This window comes from Copidosoma floridanum, unplaced genomic scaffold (assembly GCF_036245765.1).
Source record: "Copidosoma floridanum isolate Cflo_tuat_1 unplaced genomic scaffold, Cflo_Japanese_pri ptg000004l, whole genome shotgun sequence".
NCBI classification, from domain to species: Eukaryota; Metazoa; Arthropoda; class Insecta; order Hymenoptera; family Encyrtidae; genus Copidosoma; species Copidosoma floridanum.
The window spans coordinates 102,449-126,204 of NW_028321881.1; the positions used below are offsets into that span (position 1 = coordinate 102,449).

At 39.0% G+C, this 23,756-nt stretch overlaps 2 protein-coding genes across 2 annotated transcripts; both read right to left on the reverse strand.

Annotated features, from left to right (window-relative positions):
• Positions 1–9,353: 9,353 nt before the first annotated feature.
• LOC149375700 (uncharacterized) lies at positions 9,354–10,376 on the reverse strand. Its single transcript, XM_089598037.1, has one exon. It carries the CDS (start codon positions 10,374–10,376, stop codon positions 9,354–9,356), a length of 1,023 nt encoding a protein of 340 aa, XP_089454163.1.
• Positions 10,377–10,463: 87 nt separating this feature from the next.
• LOC149375701 (uncharacterized) lies at positions 10,464–14,597 on the reverse strand. The gene has a single exon (XM_089598038.1). The coding sequence runs from the start codon at positions 14,595–14,597 to the stop codon at positions 10,464–10,466; it is 4,134 nt and encodes a 1,377-aa protein (XP_089454164.1).
• Between the last annotated feature and the right edge of the window lie 9,159 nt (positions 14,598–23,756).

Sequence of the window (23,756 nt, forward strand, 5' to 3'; positions counted from 1 at the left end):
AGTTGTTGGTAACACACAGTATTCTTAATTGTATTAATTATTTTGGTATAAACATGTTTGTACGCACATGTCTTATCACACCCCTTTGTTGGGACTGAATAGATAGTGAGAACAAATTAAATTTACGCTGTACGGTGGAAAAAGTTACCTAGTTCTAATGTGGAATGGAGAAAGTGCACCCCTGAAAGCGTGATACTTAATGATAATTCTAATAATGCAATCTTACACTGCCTCAAATTCAAGAACAATGAGTGGGTGTGTCAGAGAGTGGTTTTGCAAGAGGTTTACGAGACAGGTCATATCAAAATGCTAGAATCGGCGAATATAGAGCACACAAGACAATAATACACGATACTTCACTAAAATTGCCTTCACACATACATAACAGCTATTTTTCTAGGTTTACTTCACCTAACTTATCTGCCGTACTGACATATAATGACGAAGTTGATACAATTGTTTCACTTGTCGTTATATAAACTGTTCAATATCTTATGTGTTCTAAACGTAAAAACTTGCCAAAAGACTACATGGGCGCTTTTATCGACAATCTTATAAAATATCTTTACCATGAACGCAGCCTTAGTAAAGGATCGAACAAACAAACGACTGTAATCTTGAATGCAATGAAAATGATAGAACCTTAGACGTACTTAAAGATGCTATAAATTGTAGTATACGTAAATATGGTTAATATAAAGTAGATCTAAGTGGTATACAAAAATACGTTGGTACATAACAGTAAAAAAGACTGTACTAAATACAAAAAGTAAAAAATAAAAAAACCTCTTGGAATAGATATCTTACTTTGTTAAGCATGAATTTATACGGATGTAGTTAAATAAAAATATTGACCTGTATTATGACAAAATTTAAGAAATTATGAAAATTTTTCAAAACTTGTTAGTAAGAGTAGTTGATGTATATATTAAAGGGTGATCGAAACAAAATAATTTACTACTAGAAGTGCATTACTACTACCAAGTGGTGAAAAATTTTTACGGACGTGATCAGAAACATGTTAGAAGAAAAAGCTTATGACAAGAAAGTTTTATTTAAAGGACAAGTGATTTACGTACATCCTAAAAATAAAATAAGAAATATAATATTCATGGATGATTATTTAGTAATTATAACCAGTATTGCTTACAATACTTTTATTTTATCTTTTTTTCTCATACAGTAGTTTTTCACATGGTTAAAAATAAATTTATTTCAAAAATCATAAAAAAACAGTAATAGATAACAAAATAATGTGAAGATGTGAGAATATGGATTAAATAACAAAAATATCAACAGAATCACAGTGATTTTTTTGAGGTCTATAGGATTTAAAAAAAAAATGTACTGAAACTATTATGAGTAGAAGTATTTTGAGAAAGAAAATTTTCTATGGTCGGTAAGTCATTTCCAATTTTAAATAATAATAAATTCATGATGGTAAAGATAAAACTTCCAATGCAACCTGTTTTTTATGAAAAACATTTTTCGATGAACGCTATCACAGTTTGAGCCTCATATATAGCAGAAAGAGAATGTTAATAAGAAATTCAGTAAATGGTAGTATCATTATATTTTTTTTAATAGTTGTTAGCTGTATCAAAAACGGAACATAAAAGATACACTTAAAGAACAAAGTTAAGTATGTTAAATGAAATATATTCCCTTAAAGCTCACAGAACTCACAGATTCTGATAGAATGTAGAACGAAAAACACAATGTTAATGTACGAAGTTAATTGTTAGATGCAGGAATATAGAGAAAAAAACTTTTTGTTAAACTAAATGAAATGTCGATAATGTTAAAGAAATGCTTAGTCTTTCAAACAAATATAAAGATAAAATGAAATTTAAATTTAGATAGAACAATTAAAGAAATTAATTATAGTGAAAAGGAACCAAATTAAAGTGATTTCGTTTTAATATAAGGGCAAATAAAAGTTCTCTTCTGTATATGGCCACCATTGAATCCTCTTCAGAAGGTGAGCACACGCTTTGGTACACAGTAAAAGTGGAAGCGATACTGTTTCAACAACAATCAATTTAACAGTATAAAAAGCAATGACGGGAATCATTAAAAAAAGTTGAAGTAGTTTAAAAAAAACTACATAAATTATTTGTTAAAAAAAAACTTCGCCATTGCAAACATACAGCTTTTGTAGGGTTATCAAAATTAAGAAAGTTAGAATACTAAATTTCTTGCACATACAGATATGAGTCTTAATCATTAAGTTAGTTAAATATCCAATAATTTCTAAAATCTTTGTTCCTGAACCAAGTTGTATGAAATAAAGTGTTGTAAAAAAATTATGTGCCGTATGCTGAAATTTTGAAGTAGGAAGTAGGAAACACTTTAGAAAACCTAGTTATTTATAAGAACTCGTTACTCTTTATAACATTATCTCTAAAAATAGAGATTCTGACGCATAGTTTTCTAACAGAAACATACATTTTATTCAAAAGTCTGGGTTTCTCAGTTCTTACTCGCAGATTTGTTTGAGAGGTTCTTATTACTTATTTAACGGAGAGCTTTATATCCTGAACTACAACTTTTCTAATCCTTACATAAACTGTAGGATGCCAAACTTTTTAGAAGTTATATTTGCATACACTTCCAAGTGATCCAGTGTAAGTGCTTAGAAAAACAGAAAGGAGGATTCCACACTTGGTAGTTACTGATTTAATCATAGAATTTAATTTGGTCTGGTGAATGTTGATCAAGTTTTCTGATACATTCATCCATTGCAAATATTTTTTCAGCAATTTCTAGACAAATAAAGCTTTGAACAATGAAAGTATTAGAAATGTTTCCTAAAAAATTCGTTTCATTGTAGATTCTTTTGTTATTTATCAGAAAATACTGTTATCAATTCATTTACTAACGGCAAATTTTTTAAATATTGTGAATTATACGTTGACATTTAGTGCGAGTTACTTTTGTGTACTTCAAATACGAAGACCGTCTAATGAGTACTTTACTTTATCGCCCAGTAGCACCGTTATTGCAAGAAAAATTTACTATTGTATTGTATATCCTTGTAGACGGCTATATCTAAAATTTTAGCCAAATCGAGCTTTGAGTTTAATTTTGACTGCATGTGAAATCACATTTGCTGATTCCAGATAGAAAGCGTAACTGTGAGACCACCACCGTTGTCTGGGATTTACAAGGTGTGTGATTTGTATTAACTACCTGGTGAAGGACTAAGTTATGGTACGGTACTACTATGCCGAATTATTCAACTAATTCTACACCGAATTGCAAAAAGTGGCCCTATTCGTCAAAGAAAAAAGTTCTCTTTTATCATGACAATGCACTGGTTCACATCTCCGCCATTGCTATGATTAAGTAGGTCTAATTAGGCTACGAACTGCAGCCCCATTCCCCTTATTTTCCAGATTTGACACCATGTGACTTTTTTTTTTATTCCAAATTTGAGAAAATCACTCTCTAGGCAGAGATATAAATCAGATAAAAAGGTTATTGCCACTAAACAGGTCCACTTTGAAGTCTTCCAAAAAATACATTTTTTAAGACTGGTTAATGAAGTTAAAGAATCACTGGGTTCAGTTTTTTGAACTATAAAAAGACTCCATTAAGAAATAGCCACTTTTCAAAAACTTTTTGTTCTTTGTTTGTAGGCTAAGTACTTATTGGACCACAGTCGTACACATAAACTATTAAAATATTATTAGGAACTTTCAAAATATTTTTCATATTCATTTTAAGTTTGTTGCTAACCCTAAATTATATATTTTCGTCATTATTTAAGAAAGCATAATGTATTTTTTCTAAATTAAGTTAAACATCTCAACGTAACTTAATAGGTACTCCTACAATTTCAGTACTGTCTCCATGTTTTGATGATTCTCCTAGTCAACATGATGTTAATGCTGAGTCTGCCTATAAACCTTCAGATGGATTAAGTATATCAGAAGAGACAATTGGATCTTAAAGTAAGAATGGTAATGTAAATACTTATTTTATAACGAAGTTTTTTATGTCGCGACCCGGGAGGCTGGAATTTTAAAAACAAAAGATTTTAATGAAACAGAAGTCACTTATTTGCTTGATTCTTCCCCCTTTCCCTGCCCCTCGTAACGTACTTCCGGTTTGGTCTTTTCTGCACAACACAATACCACCAGACCAAACCATACCACACTACACTGCCACATCATTTTCAATTTTCTTGAATTTACTTATTTTAAACTTATATTTCTTTATCTTTAAACCAATTTCTAAAAAGAAGGAAATAAAAAAAAAAATTTTTAAAAAAACAGTTTCCAAAGAGATTTGAACCTCCAACCTCTTGCACATTAGCCAACGCCCTTACCCACTCTGCTACAAGCGCTCCCGATATGAGTAACTCGGTATGTTATACTTAGACTGTGGTTCGTAACTTCTCTTTAATGTTAATATTTACTGTACATTAATTTATTTTCTCTGATTATAAATTTTATTAATAAATAAATAATTTGTTTAAAAAACTATATTTTCTAACAAAACGTTTTCTTTTTTTTTTTTTTTCTTCCAAAAAATAATAATTAGTATATTTTAGCAAAGCACCTTTCCTTTGTATTAAAAAACATTTATTGACTTATTTTGAGTTAATGACTTGCAATAAATCAATAATTGTTTATGAAATTTTTTATATTATTTCAAAATTTTCAAAATTAAAAAAAAAATACTGACTAATTTTTTTAAACCTAAGCTTTTTTGCGATAAAATAATGCTAATAATTTTTATTATAGATGAATATTTGATAAAAAAATAAATTATTAAAATGAATACATACAATGGAGTTGCAGAACGTATCAGTAGTTTTTGAGGGTGCTCATTTCGAATTTAATAAGTAAATTATATTAAAAAGTTAAATTATTTTACTAACAATTAATTAATTTACAAATAAATTGTGTAGGATCATTATATTAGTACATATAGAGTCACGTATCGTTTTCATAGTTTTTATGGTCACTTAATTCGAATTCGATAAGCAAATAATGACAAAATGTCATTAAATAATTATATAAATAATTTTTTGTCATATATATATATATATATATAAATTTAATGGTCTTTGAGGTTGCTTATTTCAAATTTGAGCTCTATAACAAAAACTTAAAAACTAATAAAAAAAAAGTTAGTTTAAAAAAAACTGTGTATTTATTACAGATCAAGAACTATGTACAACATCTATTTCTCATGGCAGTAGTCCTGATGAAAGAAAACTAAATAATGATATTCTTTAGCTAACTTTTGATGAAGGGCTAATAAACATTGATCCTCATGACATTGGAATAACAAACACACTTAATTTTAGTCAGGAGAACAATCTTTCAGCAGGTAACCTAAATTGTTAATCTTTATAAGGTAATACAAAGAGTAATAGCGATTGGAGATGTTATTTACTTTAATGTGATAGAAAATTCATTGCATGGAAAGATATACTGTCCATTTCTTAACCGTTGGAAGAAAAAAGTAGTTCTTTACATTTTTTATATTTCTCGTTACCTCTTTGCTCTATACAAGTCCTTAAAGGTTGTAGAAAAAATGGTCGAAGAGCCAGAGAAATGTTAAAAATTTTGGGACTTTTAAGGACCGCATACGTTAATGATTGCACTTTATTAAGTTTTTTAATATTTTACTCCACTTAAATAAAATGGAGCAGTTACTCTCTTTTATATCCTACTCGCGTTACCTTATGGTTAAGAAATTTTTCTGCTTTGATAATATAAATTAAGCTTATGTTCGTAACTGTAATGGCGTCTCCACTTTTAAAATACAAATATTAGTGTAACTCTTTATTTCAACATTGTAGGTAATAAAAACTACGATGTTAAGAATTTTTTTAATTTTTTTGCTTTCACAATTACTACTATGAATCTGGAAAACTGTGATAATTGTCATTGACAATGCATTAAACAATTCAAAAGTCCCAAAAATTATAGCCATATGTTCTACCAACTGATGGCGGTAATACACTTGCTCATAAAGAATAGCAGTTGAGCTTTACTTAAAAGAGAGACTTTTGATACGATCATACTACGACGAGCGATCCCACAAGCTATACCTGTTAAGATACGTTCCTGAATCTTTAAGTAATACAAAACGCTTAACTCTACTATTAAATTATTTTTATACAATATATATGGTCAGCTTTTTTACAATATAGTGATCAATACGGTTGCTTAAAGGTTGATAATTAAATTACTGTGTTAAGAAAGTGCTTAACTTAATGTATACATTTTTAGCCCCCTCAATTAATGTTATGCTGTTGCAAGCTACTTACAGTAACAAGTCTCATTTCAAAAAATTGTTAAGTATACTATTATTATGGTAATTTGTGTAAAACGTTTAGCCTTGCCTTTAGGTCATGAACAATTCCCGTATTACCAGAGAAGAAAGTACAGTTTCAACTTTAAGATTTCAGTTGAAGAAAATCACTCTCTAATAGAATATCTAAGTAAATAAAAATTTGTTCACTCAATGTTAAATAATAAAAAGATACGACATACTACAAAACAATTTATCAGCCATTTCAAAACGCTTCTTGTTTTATCTCGTATTAGGCATGAACTAAAGACATTAATGCCAAACATAATAAAGCTCATTTTTACAAAATCTATAAGTATTATACTAAATATGTTGTTACGTGGGATTCTAAAGGTTCAGTGTGCTTATTAACAACGCGGCAGTTAAGTTCAATCAATCGCTTTATTGCTATATTCCTTGAGGGAAGGCGCTTTGCGGTCCCGAGTTACTTATTGCGACTATCCTCCTTCTAGTCCTGACGTTCAAGAGCCCTGTGGCCACTGCTGCGGGCCTTTTTATGTTCTTTCTTCCCCCACTTGTGCTACTTCCTAATACTAATAGCTGAGGCCCATCCCACGTAGTATGCTCCATACTGTACGGGACACGTCCGAGGCCGCTTCGTTTTGGCCCTCGACAATGTTCTTTTCTGTACCACCTCGGGAATGATTGTTTAATTAGTGTCTGTATCATGTTGTTCGAGTTGTAATGTATACTCATTATGTAAGAAAAATTAATGAGGTGTTCCTATGAACATCCTCGTTAATTTTTCTTTTACAGAATTTGATTAGTTTTCCGCAAGTTTATAATTCTGTTATTACACATATTAATCGTATTTGCGCTCTTCCCTCTTACATAATAAATTGATAAATATGCCCTTGTGGATCTTACTTTCATTGATGATTATCTAATTACTATTAATTGCTCATTATCTAATTTAATATTTACTTATTTCCTTACATATTTTTTTTGAGTTGTTTCATACATATTCATTTTCCTTATTATGATTATTATTTTCCTTCTTTTGGTTTTATTTTACTTACAACTTTTGTTTCGTATGTTCATTTTCTTTTTTTTTTATTTTCTCTTTTGTTTTATACTTTATTTATTACATTTCACGCAGCGTCTTCCACACAACATGACAAAAATCTTTTTTTTAAAATTTTATTATCATCATTATTACAAACGTATTCTTTTTTTTTTTTTTTTACTAGACATCGTCAATGCTTAGGTATTAAGGCTCTACCTTTAACTTAGCTAAAATTTGTTTGTTTCTTATGGTAACTGCTTGTTACTGCCCGTTGGTTGATCTTCTTGTTGTCGCTCACCTCGTACTTGGATAAGTATTGGCTGTAGTGCCATAGAATCCCCCAGATTTTTATTTCTTGTGACATTGTTTCTGGTTCTTCTTTCTGCAAACATTCTGTATAAATTTAGTATAAGTGGGCCCCCCACTTTAAAATATCGATCGATCCTACAGCTGCCCCCAACGCTATTTTACCCCTAAATCATGAAATAGTTATCCTTTTTTCCCATTCTCACTCCCATTTATCGTAAGCTCCTAGGTTCCTAGGTTACCCTTGACTAAGGAAAGAGAGAACAACTACGAGAGGGAGAGAAAAATTCTACTTTACTTCTTATTTTATTCTTATTTCTCCATTTTTATTTTGTTTTAACGTTCTGTGTAAATACAAATGCCCATGCCATACAATTCATTACACATATTTTCCTAATAATCTTTAAATGCAATCTAGTATTGGGGCTTGACTGGTTATTACAGTAAGTAGCGAGTGTGGCTCCGTCTTTACATTCAGGGTACATCGTTGCATATAATATTAATGTTATACTTATTGTTGAACGATTTTGTGCGAGGGCAAATTTAACCAGGTTCAATGGGAACCTCGTAAATAAATTTGCCTACGCAATTTTAATGGGAACAATGAATCTAACGCTCCTTGTCGAACAACAAAGTAAATTCACGCCAGATAATAAAACAACCAAATCAAAAAACAACACGTTAACAGCTGATCTAGCTTTACAATAATGTTTATTCTTACAAAAAGAAATATTACAGAATTAGTTAATTTAAATAAATTGTCGCTCTCAAAGATGAGCTGATAGCTTGAGGGGAATGATTTTCAATGGAAAAAAAAAGGCACGACTTAGCACGTGAAAAAGGCCTCCGAATTGTCGAGGTATTAACAGCCGAAAATCTACTTACAACTGGTAGATTGGAACAGCTCCAGCGGAGAGCAATCAGTTGGGAACTTTCAAGCGACAATTGAAATTTCAACTGCTCCACGTGGCTTGGCAAAGCAGGACAACTCGCAGGCGCGTCTACAACTCGCTACGGCCGAAACTCAACAGGCCGAGCCGTACGGTGCTCTTTTGTTCTCGAAGAGCCGATACCTATACTATCAATCCGCGAGAACAGAGCGGGGAGCACCCACACACCTCGCCTAGTCGTTAGAACAATTAAGAAATCGCACGGGTGTGAGTGCTCATACTCCTTGACTCCTCTATCTCGAACGAATAATTGGGTTCAGCTTATCAGATGGTAAAAACTTAAACCCAACCGAACATATCGCCCGCCTTGACGGCTACAAAGGACGTCAACTTCATGTATTCAGTAACGAGATAGAAAAGCCTAATCATCGAGTAGACGCTATAATTAACTACTATCGCTTATATCAGCTTTACAATGGTATGAACAAATAAGACCAATTTTCAAGTCAAAAAAAAATGTAATAAAGTGATAAACGTATGACTAGGTTGTGCTTGAAAATTTGCTTACAAAATTAAATTAAAGAACATAAAATTTCCTTTTTAAACGTTTAAACTTAAAGCTTGTCTTTAAACATAATTGCATTAAACACATCGAAGTTTAAGCACAATAAGACAATCATCAACAAAAATGTCACTGTGAGCAAAATCGAATATAATTCAGCAACTTTTCATTTTTTTTTTTTTTTAAGCAAATTTCAATTACTCTAATCTGTACGCTAAAACTAACTTATGTACTACACGCTTTCTTTACAACAATTTTAAGGTGGTTGGTCGCCCGCCGTGACAAAGGATCTTAAATTGCGCTGTTTGTAGATGTCGCATAATTCGGGCTCTGTCGGCAGCTTAACCAGCTTAGCCACAGCACGTCGAAAGTTTGCAGTGGCAGTTTTCACAGTGACAGCTCTTACTAGACCGTCGGCACCTGGATGAGTTTCGACCACTAGGCCGAGTCGCCATTGGGTGGGCGGAGAGAGCTCATCAGCTAGCAATACCACATCGTTTTTTCGCAGATTGAGCTGAGGATTCATCCATTTATTGCGAACCTGTAGGTGGTGAAGTACCTCCTTCTTCCAGCGTGCCCAGAAGGCGTTTCGCATGCTGCTGATGAGTCTCCAGCGGTCGTTGAGTGAGATCTGCTCCTTGGTCTCATTGTAAGGCTCTGGCGAACTGAGTAGAGACGAGCCAACCAAGAAGTGAGCGGGTGTGAGCGCCGCGGCGTCATTGGCATCAGTGCTCAACGGACAGAGTGGCCTGGAGTTGAGACAGGCCTCGATTTTCGCAGCCAGAGTATACAGCTCCTCGAACGTGAGCTTAGCGTCCCCAATAGCTCTGCGGAAATGGTGCTTGAAGCTTCGGACGGCGGCCTCCCATAGGCCTCCGAAGTGTGGGGCTCGAGGCGGAATGAATGACCACTCAGTGCCTTGAGTGGCCACTGTTGATGCTACGCTGTCTATGAATGGCGATGCTTTGCTGAACAGCGCCTGCAACTCTTTTGCAGCGTTTGAGAAAGTGGTGGCGTTGTCCGAATAGATGGTCTGGCACACCCCACGGCGTGCACAAAAACGGGAGTAAGCTGCTAGAAAGGCGTTTGTCGACAGATCTGAAACAATCTCTATATGCACCGCTCGGGTGACAAAACAAATAAAAATTGCGACATAGCCTTTGGTTGATTTTGCGCCGCGTCCTCTGGAAAACAGCACTGGGAACGGGCCAGCGTAGTCAAGGCCGGTGATTGCAAAAGGCCTTGCTGGAGTGGTTCGACTGGCAGGTAAATTGCCCATTTGTTGGTGGGCTCTTCTGCCGTCGAATCTTGCGCACCTCACGCAACGCCTGTAGACTCCAGATGCCACAGTTGGTCCGCGAGTGATCTAGAGTGATCGGTAAATGTGGGAGAGCATTAGCTGCACTCCCCCGTGCAGTGTCAGCTTGTGAACATCTTCGACCAGACGTTTAACGATGATGCAGTTGCCTGGTAACACCACAGGATGCTTCTCGTTGTATGGCAGCACTGAATGGTGCAGACGTCCTCCTACTCGAATCAAGCCCTGCTCGCAGATGAAAGGGTTGATTCGAGCTAGTGGACTTCTCTTTGCAAGGAGCTTGCCAGTAGAAAGCTGCTTAAACTCGTCCTTGAAATGTTGCTGCTGAATGGCCCTGTAGCATAAAGTGCGAGCGAGAGCCCAATCTCGATGAGTCAATGAACAGGTTCTTCGCAGGATCCTGCTGCTGACTCTTGATCGCCAAGAGCAGTAATAGGCCAGAATACGTAGAATCCTGTGGAAACTTGAAAACTGCTGAAACAATGGCAAACAGTTGCATCCAGGTCCGGTCTTTGCGTCGTCATCTTTGGTGATTTCCAAGGCGGCGAGTACTTGCGCTTTCTCGTCGGCATGTGGATTGAGTGGAACTTTGGTTGGCCAGCTGGATTCCGGAAGCGACAGCCAGGATGGTCCATTCCACCAAAGCTTATGGTCGGCGAGAGCTGCTGGAGTGAGGCCTCGTGAGGCACAATCCGCTGCATTGTCAGCAGACCTCACGTGTCTCCACGTTGCTGTGGGGAGACGAGTGATTATCTCACTCGTGCGGTTGGCGATGAACGTCTGCCATTTTGAGGGATGGTCCTTGAGCCATTCCAGCACGACTTTCGAGTCCGACCAGCCATTAATTGATGCTGGTTGCAGCAACAAGTCCGTGATGTGGGAAATTAATCGAGCCAGCAGCGTAGCAGCGCAGAGCTCGAGTCGTGGAAGTAATTGCACCTTGGTGGGCGCAACCTTCGTTTTTGCCATGAGCAGCATTGGTTGACGTCCTGAAACAACGACGTAGACAGCTGCTGCGTAGGCTCGCTGCGATGCATCAGCAAACCCGTGAAGGTGCCAGTCGTCGTTCTCCAACGTGTTGAGCCATCGTGGTATTTGAATGCGTGTGACTGCTGTGAGTGCCGTTCGAAACTGCGTCCAACGAGTCAGCATCTCATCTGGGACTGGTATATCCCAATCAATGTTGTCGAGCCACAAGTCCTGCATGATTATCTTGGCAGTGACAATCACTGGAGCCAACCAACCTAGAGGATCGAACAACCGAGCAATTTCCGAAAGAATTAATCTTTTTGTCACTTGAGTCGCTTGCGGAGCGGCTGCAGCAGTGAAGGTGAAATAATCGTCATTAGGAAGCCATTTGATTCCAAGAGTGGATATTACCTCGGTTTGAGTCATTGTTACCTCAGTCTTGGGAGAAGTGGAAGACAAACCAGCTAGAAGTTGAGGCTCGTTAGCCGCCCACTTGCCGAGTTCCATGCCAGCTGATCCCAGCAAAGTAACCAACTGCTCTCGTCTTCGTCGAGCCACTTCAATTGAGTCTGCGCCAACAAATAGGTCGTCGACGTACAGCTGACGTTGTAGAACAGTGGCAGCATCCGGAAATTCTTGGAATCCATCGATGGCTAGCTGCTTCATCACTCGAAGCGCGAGGAATGGAGCAGATGCTATACCGTAGGTTACAGTGAGGCACCTGTAATCTTGTGGTAGTTGCGAAGTATCCTTACGCCACAGGATCCTCTGCCAATCAGCGTCATCTCGATGCACCTTGATCTGTCGGAACATCTGAACAACATCAGTAGTAAAGGCGTATTTGTAACGTCTCCAAAGTGTCACGACAGTCGATATATCGGATTGTAACTTTGGACCAGGTAACAGCAAGTCATTGAGAGACAAGCCATTTCGAGCCTTTTGAGATGCGTTGAAAACTACGCGTATTTTCTCAGGATTATCTGGCTTCACGACCGAATGGTGTGGCAGATAAAAGCTTGGATTTTCAACCTGCTGTGGCGGAACGGGTTCCATATGATCGAGGTCGAGATACGTGAGCATGAAAGCTCGATAACGCTCGGCAAGCTTTTCGTCCTTCTGCAGACGACGTTCCGATTGGCGTAAACATGCAGCGGCTATATCTCGAGAGCCAACGAAGATAGGGCGTTTTACAAAGGGTAGACGTACTATGAAACGACCGTTCTTATCACGAGTGTGTGTACTACTAAAGTGCTTTTCGCAAAATTCCTCGTCAGGAGTTAACAAAGTTTTGCGTGGATATTCTTCAATCTCCCAGAACTTGACGAGTTCCTGCGATAGCGACATTGCCGTTGATGTATGATACATCCGAACGGGCTGTGTAGAGTTGCTTGGAGTCGTGAAAGTAATGGCTCCAGTCAACAGCCAACCAAAAACGGACTGTTGAGCGAGAGGGGTACCAACAGGACCTCTCACTATGCCATCCAGTATCAGAGCTGGATAGACATCTGCACCAAGAATGCATTCAATTTTTGTAGGCTCTGTGCATTGAGGATCTGCCAACTCAAGCCCATCGAGATGAGGCCAGTGCCCTTTAGCGAATTTCTCTTTGGGCAGACAACGAGTGAGCTCGCTCAAAACAAGAGCTGAGAAGCCCATAGCGAAGTTGCTATCAACCCTTGACTGCAAGATTCCCTGAGCAATTGAACTGCAGTGAGTCGTCTTTCCTGCTCCGACTCCGATAACAGACAACGATGCTTTCTCGGTTTCTAGATTGAGATGCTGTACCGTGCGCTGCGTGATAAAACACCGCTCAGCGCAAGGATCAATTAGAGCTCGAACCGGAAGAGACTGACCTAAAGAGTTCGTGATAACGATTTTAGCTGTAGCGAGTAAAATTGAAGCACCGACTGACGAGCTGTGCGAAGCAACTTGATCCAACGCATTATCTGTTGCTTTGTCACCCGCTGTGCTTTGCGTAGAACCTTTAGACATCTCACCGTAGGGGTGTAGTTTAGTGTGATGTACAGCGCGACATTTGAAGCATCGATTAGCTGAAGGGCATTTGCGAGCGAAATGGCCCCTTCTCAAACAGTTAATGCAGAGCTTTAACTCTTTGCAAAGATCAAGGCGCTGGAACGGCGTCTTCTCGTTAAACTGACCGCAGTGATGGAGCCAATGACAGCCTTTGCAAAGATCACACGATGGATTTGGCTTAGAGCTTGACGAATCTACCGTGCGTGTATTATTCGCGTCGATACGATTGGAATTACGAGCAGTCGACCTAGTGCTACGCTTGTTAGACGCATCGATTTTTTCCGATGCCGAGAAAGCCTGTTCTAGAGTTTGAATGCGTTTCTCTAGAAAGGTGATTAGTGACTCGTAAGTTGAGAAACCTTCGACGTTTGCTTGCGAAGCTTCCCAAGCTTCACGAGAGGACAAGTCCAGTTTTCGAACTATGCAGTGGACTACCCAGTTATCGTATTGCGCCACCGGGCAATTTAAATCGCGAAGTGCACGTACCGATTCTTCAGTCCGATCGATCAAATCGTTAAGATCTTGGATATTTCGAGCTTTAATCGTGGGAAGCTGCATCAGGTTCTCGAACGTTGAAAACAGCCGAATACGCGGATTATCGTATCTACGTAGAAGTTTTTCCCACGCGACGTCAAAGTTGGTTTCGATAACCTCAAGACCCCTTAGCCGATGCGCTGCGTGGCCTTGAACAGCGTTGAGCAAATGCTGTAACTTTTCAACCCGGGAGATATTAGCTTTGTCCTTTATTAAAGAACAAAATCTTTGTTTGAAGCTTTCCCATTCGCTTTGGTTGCCTGAAAACGTAGGCAGCGAAATGCTGGGAAGCATGAGCTGAGGCGTAGCAGCCGTAAAATTGTGCACTATATGTTGTGGAGGCTGATTGCCTTGTGGCTGAGGCGGCTGAATCGCCTCGATTCGGTCCTGCAAGCGAGTTTGCGCGCTGATGTACTCGGCTTCGACAGTCGAGTACGTGTCATCTTTAAAATACGGAAGATCAGCGTTTTCGTCATCGAACGCGAGCAACGCGTCGTGCTTTGAAGTGAATTTTTCCCAGTAATTTTCCAACAAACGCAAGCGATTTTTCAAATGATTCGCGGTTTGTCTATCCTGCCCCACCTTCTCAGTTGAATTCATATAAAAATTCACGATGTTGGTCGCGAGCGATTTTTGCTCCTTCATAATCACGTCCATAATAAAATAACTGATTACAAACCACGGAAGCAGAAACGACGAAAAGGCGTATTAAACGAATCGGGGAAAAGACAAACGAACTGAAAATATGACGAAAGAGAGAAAAAGGGGAAGGCAAGACTCACCGATCGTTCTCCCACCGTGTCCCCGGCACTCTATCTCGTAGCTAAAGAATAGGCCTTTGAGAGTCGAGCTGAACGGGGCGACGATCAACGGAGGGGAATGAGCCCTGTGCCACGAAGATCCGCACAAGGAGGAGACGACGATTGATATCGTCGGTCGCTCCTGCCTTTGTTGTTCTCTCCTGTTGTCTCTCTCCCTCGTCCTCTGGCCTTTCGCTGATTACGTTGATGTCTTGATATGACGTCACTTGGCCTTGAAATAAATTTCAAGCAGAAAAATGTTTTTCGACAAAGGAGAAACCAAGCTCTGCTACCAAAATGTTGAACGATTTTGTGCGAGGGAAAATTTAACCAGGTTCAATGGGAACCTCGTAAATAAATTTGCCTACGCAATTTTAATGGGAACAATGAATCTGACGCTCCTTGTCGAACAACAAAGTAAATTCACGCCAGATAATAAAACAACCAAATCAAAAAACAACACGTTAACAGCTGATCTAGCTATACAATAATGTTTATTCTTACAAAAAGAAATATTACAGAATTAGTTAATTTAAATAAATTGTCGCTCTCAAAGATGAGCTGATAGCTTGAGGGGAATGATTTTCAATGGAAAAAAAAGGCACGACTTAGCACGTGAAAAAGGCCTCCGAATTGTCGAGGTATTAACAGCCGAAAATCTACTTACAACTGGTAGATTGGAACACCTCCAGCGGAGAGCAATCAGTTGGGAACTTTCAAGCAACAATTGAAATTTCAACTGCTCCACGTGGCTTGGCAAAGCAGGACAACTCGCAGGCGCGTCTACAACTCGCTACGGCCGAAACTCAACAGGCCGAGCCGTACGGTGCTCTTTTGTTCTCGAAGAGCCGATACCTATACTATCAATCCGCGAGAACAGAGCGGGGAGCACCCACACACCTCGCCTAGTCGTTAGAACAATTAAGAAATCGCACGGGTGTGAGTGCTCATACTCCTTGACTCCTCTATCTCGAACGAATAATTGGGTTCAGCTTATCAGATGGTAAAAACTTAAACCCAACCGAACACTTATGTACATCTATATTTGTTACACTATGTATGTGTATGCTATAAACATAAGGTACATAATAGTCTTATTCCTTAGGAATTTTTTTTTTTTTGATCAAAATTTTGTTTTCTTTCGCACGTCACGTGTTAGATACATGCGTGTCTGTATGTTTACAGCGTTGTTTTCGCCGACTCTCATGACATTTGTGCATGTATTTGTTTATTGTACCTTTGGAAGGTACCGCTTTGTATTACAGTTTGTCCCTATTTTGGTTGGGACGAGCTTGGAGAAGTAGATGATTTGATGATCGCGCCTTTCCGTAGTGAGCAGTATGTCACGTCGGGATCAATACTTCACTCATTTCTCCTTACTTATACATTATCTCCTTTCGTCCTCCTTTTTTTATTACTGTACGTATATGTATATATATATATATATAAATATATATATACCTTATCTTTTCCTTTTCTCATGTGACAGGATTCAAGGAGGAAATGTTAAAGGGATTCTGTTGGGTTTTCCTTTTCTCATTGCTGCTCTCCCGGCTGTGTACTCGCTGATTTTATCCGATACTCTTTCTTGTTGTTCCCTCACAACGCAGAAAAAATGTTTACTATGACTTGTGCAATTGCGATTTTTGATATTTTCGTGCGGTTGCCCAAGTTTCTGACGTTGGGCTCTACCAATCTTAGTGAGCCGGTAAATTTTCTTTTACCTCGAGGATCGCCTTGTGCAATTTTCTCAAACTCCATCCTGCAGGAGGATCTCACGTGCAACGTGTCCCAATGTCGTCACGTAAGTAGCGGTTTACGTAATTACCAGCACGCTTCGCTCTCTATTGGCTTGTCGTATAGGCATTCTTCGTTTCTTTTTTTTTTTTTTTTTTTTTATTTATTTATTTATTTTCATAATTTTATTTATTTTTGTATTCCGTTGCAGGTTACACACCTCTACGTGTGTCGGCAGGTGCCCACCACCAGGCGACCTTCTTCCGTCACCGTTATTGTGGTTGAGGGTCCTACAGCCCTCGTGGCCATCTACTGTCTCTTTCACGGTTTGGTAAGGCTGTTAGATTATAGGATATCGTGGTCCTTAAGTTTAATAAAAAATTGGTTTTAGTTGGGTACACGGCTCGTTGTTGATCCGTACGCCTATTTCGGCGTACCGAGGCCTCTTTGTGAGCAAGGGTGGTCTCACGACGTGGCCCCTTTGACCTTGCGGCGGTACCCATATTGTGGAGGTGTTGGAACCTGTATGGTTCGGTGCCCCTCAGGGGTACCGTTTCTCCTTGTTTTTTAGGACCACGAGGAAGCGGTGGCGCGCATGTCATTCGACAGCCACGTGCTGAAGAAATACTGTCGAACTCTTGAGTCCGGGGTGACTTATACTATTGTTATCGGGTGTACTTGCCACCGGGCCTTTATGGTGGTGGTAGTCGACGTGCAGCTCGACGCTGCTTCCTATCCTCTTGTCGGCCGACCGATAATCCAGGTGCGCTATCAGTTGATTTACTTCTCGTCATAGTTGCCAGTTATATGCTTTTGTAAAGAAAAGTTACCTTAGGTGGAAGGTCCAGTAGACGGTCTGTTCGTCGCCAAGGACGTGACCACCGATCCAGTGTTGTCTCATGACGACTGCGTGTGCCGTTTACATGCGCTGTTATTATCCCGGAGTGACCATGACGGGGGCAGGATAGTCCCTGACAACGGGCGGAAGAAGGAGGGAGAAAAAGGGAAGAGGAAGATCTGTTCTAGCTCGCGAACTCGTGGCCCACGATAAAAGTGTGATAAAAATTTTTCGTGCGGTTACTCCTTATTATTTCTATTTACCGTTCCTTTATGCTCCTCTTGGCCGTACAAATATGTAACTAAAAAAGTTTTTTTTTTTTTTTTTTTTTTTTTTTTTTTTTACATATACATATATAGGCCTATGTTCTGGGTATGTCTTCAAAGTGTAAACTTATGTGATAATTGTATTGACATGGTTTTAACGCTAATTAGATAGAGCCACACGAACTTTTTACCCACCTCTCATACATCGTTCATGTAAAGAGTAACAAAGGAAATAAAAATAGAATATCACTTTATTATACACGTAATTTATTTATTCCCTCTCATTATTATAATTGTTATTATTATTTTCATATTGCATATTTCTCTCTTCTCCTTAATTCCTCAGTCTGTGCTAATTTTGAACGTAATATATTTTCTTTCGTTACATGTCTCCTCCCGTATGCCTGTATTTAATGAATCTTCGCGGCGCGTCCGGGGGCCGCGAAAGAAAAAGAGTTCCCGAGAGAAGTGGTATTTATGTTTACATCTATTTCTACCCCCTATTCGTCTATAGTGCTATTATTCGTAAGTAACTATTGGAGTAAGGAGCAAGTTGCCTCTTGGTCCTTTTTACTTTTCTTTTTCTCCTTTTCTTATAATCTTATCCCTTGGACGCGGAGATTTCAATACACAAGCTTTTTTTATTTTGTCCACATGTGAGACTCGCATTTCTTCATTTCTCTGTAACTTCACATTATGGTTCCTGTAATCTATGCCGATTATTTCGTAAGAGCCCTCGTATTGGTCATCAAATTTTCCTTTAGATGGCTCTTTTAGTACATACACCATCTCACCTTCCATAAAAAAATTCGTGTTCAGCGCCCTATCATAATAGTACTTTGATCTGTATTTGTTCTGTGTTTGGGTCATTGCTGCCAACAATCGTAATTGCGCGAGTGTCCCCGTTATTTGCAGCAGTAACTCTGTATATGTTTGACCCACCTCTGGCCTCTTGAAGCTTGACGGGAGTTTTGCCTGTTGACCAAATATAAGCTCGTAGGGTGTGTAGCCTGTACTCTCGTATTCCGACGTATTATAATCAAGCATACACAACGGCAATAGTTCGTCCCATTTTTTGGTCTCGCTAATGCAGGCTTTTAAGTATTCTGTGGAAGCGTGGTGCATGCGTTCAATTGCCCCGTTGCTTTGAGGATGAAATGCCGTGCTCCCAAGTTTTTCAATTTTGAATAATCGCGTAAACTCGTCCATCGTTTTGTTCATAAAATGCGTTTCTCGGTCTGATAATAATTTTTCTGGCGCTCTAAAGTATGCTAAAAATTTATTCACTGAGGCCCTCACCGTTTCTTCAGCTGTTGCTCTTTGTACCGGTATTAAAACAATAAATTTGGTTAGCCAATCCTGTATTGGCAGGATATGTGTATAGCCGTTTGTTGAAGGCTTAATAATTAGTTCGTAATAGTCAATCGAGATTTTTTAAACAGTCTGCTGAGCGTATCTGTAACGAGCATAGCTTGCTTTGTTTTTACGCGCACTAGTTTCTTAGTCTGACATGACCTGCATCCAAGTATAAATTGCCTTACATCGGCTCTCATGTTCCTTCAATAATAGTCCCTTGCTATCTTGTTGTAGGTTTTATTCATTCCTTGATGACCCCCGATTGTTGATTCGTGATACTCCTTAATAACCTTATATCTATGATCCACTGGTGGTATAACTGAGGTGTTCATGTAAAAGGTCACTGCGAACTTGAGAATTTTGAAAGTTTCCTCAAATTGTTCCACGAATTAGATCCATTGGCTCATGTTGAGTATTGCCAAGTCACGTATCACGCCTATGGACTTTATTTTATTTATCATTACTAGTGCCTTCAGTGACGTAATGCATTTCTTGATGTCTGATTTTAGCGCCGTATCTTTAAAATGCGATTTAATATACATTCGCATTACCGCGACTTTTCTCACATTTGCTCTCCTGACGTCACCAACCATCTTTTTTTCATTACTTAGGGCTACTAGATCTATGTATCCGCGCTTATATAAGGCGTCTATTGTTCTCGTATCAGGCACGCTTTCTGTTAACATCGCGAATACTACGTTATCTAGATAATGAAATGGGTGATCCTTTGCCGTATGCATTCTTTGGAATGGCTGTATGTCTGTTCCTTTTCCCGGTAGCCATGGTGGTTTTTCATGTGGTAACCGCGTCCTCCATACTCTGTACTTTTTTAGCTGTGGGAGGTTTAATAATACTTTTTTTTTAAGGTCTGCTTCCTCTGGTTTGCTTTCTGACTCTAGTCTGGGCTTGTTTAAACCAGCCCCCTCTTCACTCTCATTGTTTAGTAAGTCTGAACTTCTTGAAGAGTCGGGGGTGGTAGTGGATCAGGTGGGGGCGTGTCCCCATCTTCATGAACTTCCTCATTTATGTAGTCACTTTTATTACGCTCTATTTCTTTAACTCCTTTCTCTTTTTCTTTCCATGATTCGTTTACTTCACTTTTCCAATTTATATTGGCACCCGATTCGTCACTAACCCGCGATTCCCTTTCCACCGGGCTATGTTCCTCCTCGCTATGCCTGGTTGCGGCAACAAGTGGTCTGAAGTGGTTGTTGAGGAGATGCAAGTGTACATATTCCTCATTGGCATTAATCATGATACTTTCGAAAATTTCACACTTTTTTTCCCTCTTAGTGCCCTGTAGATGTATACAATTATTCTTCCTGAACACTTGTGCGAACAACAATATGCAATCATCATTACCATATTCTGTATTGGACTGCAGGATTTTTTCTACCTCCTCCGGGTCAACTCATATATTTTTCCACTTCGAATATTGTAGTACATCCCGGAGTTCTCGCACGGTCAATTGCAAGTCACAGGAAAAAATAAGAGAGTCGAATAAGCAATTGCCTGGTATTTCTACCGGAAGTTTTTCGATAAGTTTTAAATTTTTATTCGACTCCATGCAGCTTTGTTTTAAATTCTGTTTGGCTACATTTTCGCCTCCTGTTTTACTTTTAAGCTTATTACCTTCATCGGTATAATCGTCCGTTACCCCTCTTATTCTTTCATTCCCCGATGGATTTTTATTTATCGGTGGTGATCCAAGCATGGTATCTTTCTCGCTAAAGAATTTCTCTCTGTCCCCTGAGGCCGTTCTCTCCTTCGAGAACCGTTGAGATATGTTTGTATCATTATCTGTACTTACCGTCGGATCGTTCAGAAGTCGATCGGTGATAGTATCGGATTCCCAAGCATCTATTCTGATTCCTGGCTTGCCTTTAAAGTCTTGGCGCTTAACATCTAGTCTAACTTTCACTGAGAAGTTATCTATTGAGTCATTAAGTAACGCTCCGAACTTTTAATTTATTTTCGTCTCTTTTTCTGGACTTTCTTTCGTCCGTATACCCCATCGTGATTTATTTATTTGCTTCTTGCTTACACTCTCACTAGACGGTCTGCTTTGAGCCCCTTCCTTCGGCGTCGGTCGGTCCCCTTCGACCGTATTCGGTATTTTCTGTTGCTGCTTGTTACTCTCTTGGAGCACACTTTCCGCGTAAGCTTGGGCCCATCGGTTATTCTCCTTCTCTCCTTTATTCGCATTTCTGCTTGACATACCTGTATCCGAACTCATCATCCCTATGGTATCTATAGGGTCAAGTATTCTTTCTCTCTTTCCGATCAACTCTGTAACCAGGCCTGCCTGTGCCTGCTGGTGTCCCCCGTGCTAATCATTATTCGCATTTATGTGTATGATCTCTGCACCTGAAGTTTCTTCTTCCTCTTTACCTTCCTCATTCGCTAGGCTAGCTGCGGCTAGTTGGAATCCCCAATGTTTTGCCGGCTCGGATTTTCCTTTTGAGTCCACCGGTGAGTCACAGTTTGCTATGATAATCTCCTTTGACACAGTTTCTATTTGCGGTGTTACTGAAAAATTTGGTGGGTGCCTATGCAGCATATCCAATTGTCTTTTGCTATTTTTTCGTTGCATCTTCGGTTGTATTCCTAGTTTTAAATACGGTGTGCTTGTTATTCCCACCCCTTTTCGTAAATTTTCTTCTTTGCACATGTAAGCTAATTTATCTTCCGTCGGACCCTGTGATAGGATTTGTTCTTCACCATTGTTTAAGGATCCTATTTGAATATTTTTCCCCTTATTCTCTTCTGCGATCTGTACTATCTGTTTACGCGGCCTGCCTCTTTTTCCTTGTTTTTACGTGGTTCTGCTCCTTTACTCTCTATATTTTCACTCGCCACTGGCCACTCTGATTTTTAATCTGCGTCGCTGTGTTTATTGACCGTCAACTCATCTGAGTTATTCGTCTTGCGAGGCTTTTTCCTTTCTACCTTTTTGTTTGACTCGTCTGAATCAGATATTTCTATCTGCCATTTCTTATCCTTTCTTATCATGTTTCTCTCCCTTCTTGTCCGCATTTTGAATATTCGTGCGGGTGGCGCATTTATGTCAGCATGACCATCTCTCTCCTGCTTTTCAGCAAGTTTATATAACTCTCGTCGCGGTAGTTCATGATTCTTCTCTCCATCCTCTATAATCGGATTTGGTGACAGTGCATCCGATGCCTTATTGGCTATTCCTGGTCTATAAACAACGTCAAACTCATAGCCCCTTAATTCAGCTTCAACCCTATTAAATCTAATATCTGGCTTCTTTGATGAGTGAAAATGTTTAAGAGGCTCACGGTCCGTAACCACTGTAAGCTTTCTGCCAAATAGATAGGGTCAAAACTGCTCTTTTGCATATACCATTGCGAGCAATTCTTCATCGTACGTAGAGTATCGAATTCCGCTGCCCTTTAGACATCTAGAGGCATACTCACATGAATTGTCTTTTCGTATGTCTCCCTGACTTAATATTGCCTCAATATGATAGTCAGATGCATCCGTTGTCACCACCAACGGTTTTTCTAGATCGGGTGCTTTAAGTACAGGCTCGCTGCAAAGTGCATCTGTGAGCGTTTTGAATGCTTGTTCATGCTGCTCTTACCATTAAAACTCTGTATTTTTCTTCAGAAGCTTCGACAGTGGTTGAGCAATTTTAGCGTATCCTTAAATAAATTTTCTATAATATCGAACAAATCCTAGAAATTGTTTGATTTTCTTTGCATTTGTAGGCGTTGGATATCTTCTTGCAGCCTCGATTTTTTTTAGATCCGTTATTGTTTTACCATTTTCTACAATATGGCCTAACACTTTTGCTTTACGTTTTAGGAATTGGCACTTCTTTGGCTTAATTATAAGAGTTGGCATTGACAATTTCTCTAATAATCTTATAAAGCGTTAGCGATGTTCTTAAAGATTCAACGCGGACACCATTATATCGTCTAAATATACCTCTACCTCATGGCCTTGCAGCCCTGCAAGTGCAAGCGTTATTGCTTAAAAAAACATGTTCAGAGAGTCCCTGCAACCCATTGGAATTCTTTTGTACTGGTAATGTCCCGAAAACGCTGTTTTATGAGCATCGTCTTTATGTATTTTGACTTGAAAAAATCCCTGCTTCAAGTCTACTACTGTCATATAGCGTGCCATCGCTAGATGTTCCAGTATAATACTCTGGAAGGGAAGTGGGTGACAACTGCCCACTGTTATCTCGTTGAGTTGCCTGAAATCCGTTACTACCCGCTAGCGCTTTTGGCCGTCTGGTCCTGCGTTTTTTGGTACGATCCACATGTTTGAGCTGTACGGCAACTCTGAAGGCTCTATTATGCCTTGTTCGAGTAATTTCTTAATTTCAACTTTCATTTGCTCTCTTACAGCTGGTGGGTATCTATACCGCTTCGTTACTATCGGTCTATCAGAAGTCATGTTTATTTTATGTTTTAAAAGATTTGTCGCTTTCAGTGGTTCCCCGTCGAGTCCAAAAACGTACGGGTCAACCTCTATAAGCCCTCGCACATTTTTTTTCTCTTCTTCGTTGCACCCCGATATGTTGACTAACTCCATTATTTTGTCGACTCGGGCTTTCCTGCAACTAAGGACGCCTGCTTTAATGTTTTCCTCAAGTATTTGAGTATTCTCGTTGTCACGGCCGTCCTTGTCACAACCCTAATTTTCCACGATATTTTTCTTTGTACATGTGCAGCTGGCATCGTTTCTTATCTCGTTGCCTGGTTTTTCATTCTCTTTAGGGTTTTCAGTTTCTCTAAACATCTGTACAAAGGCTCTTTCTAATGCTTCTACGTCA

Coding starts and splice junctions, on each gene's coding strand:
- LOC149375701 (XM_089598038.1), bottom strand. CDS start 14,597: ATGAAGGAGCAAAAATCGCTCGCGACCAACATCGTGAATTTTTATATG.
- LOC149375700 (XM_089598037.1), bottom strand. CDS start 10,376: ATGGGCAATTTACCTGCCAGTCGAACCACTCCAGCAAGGCCTTTTGCA.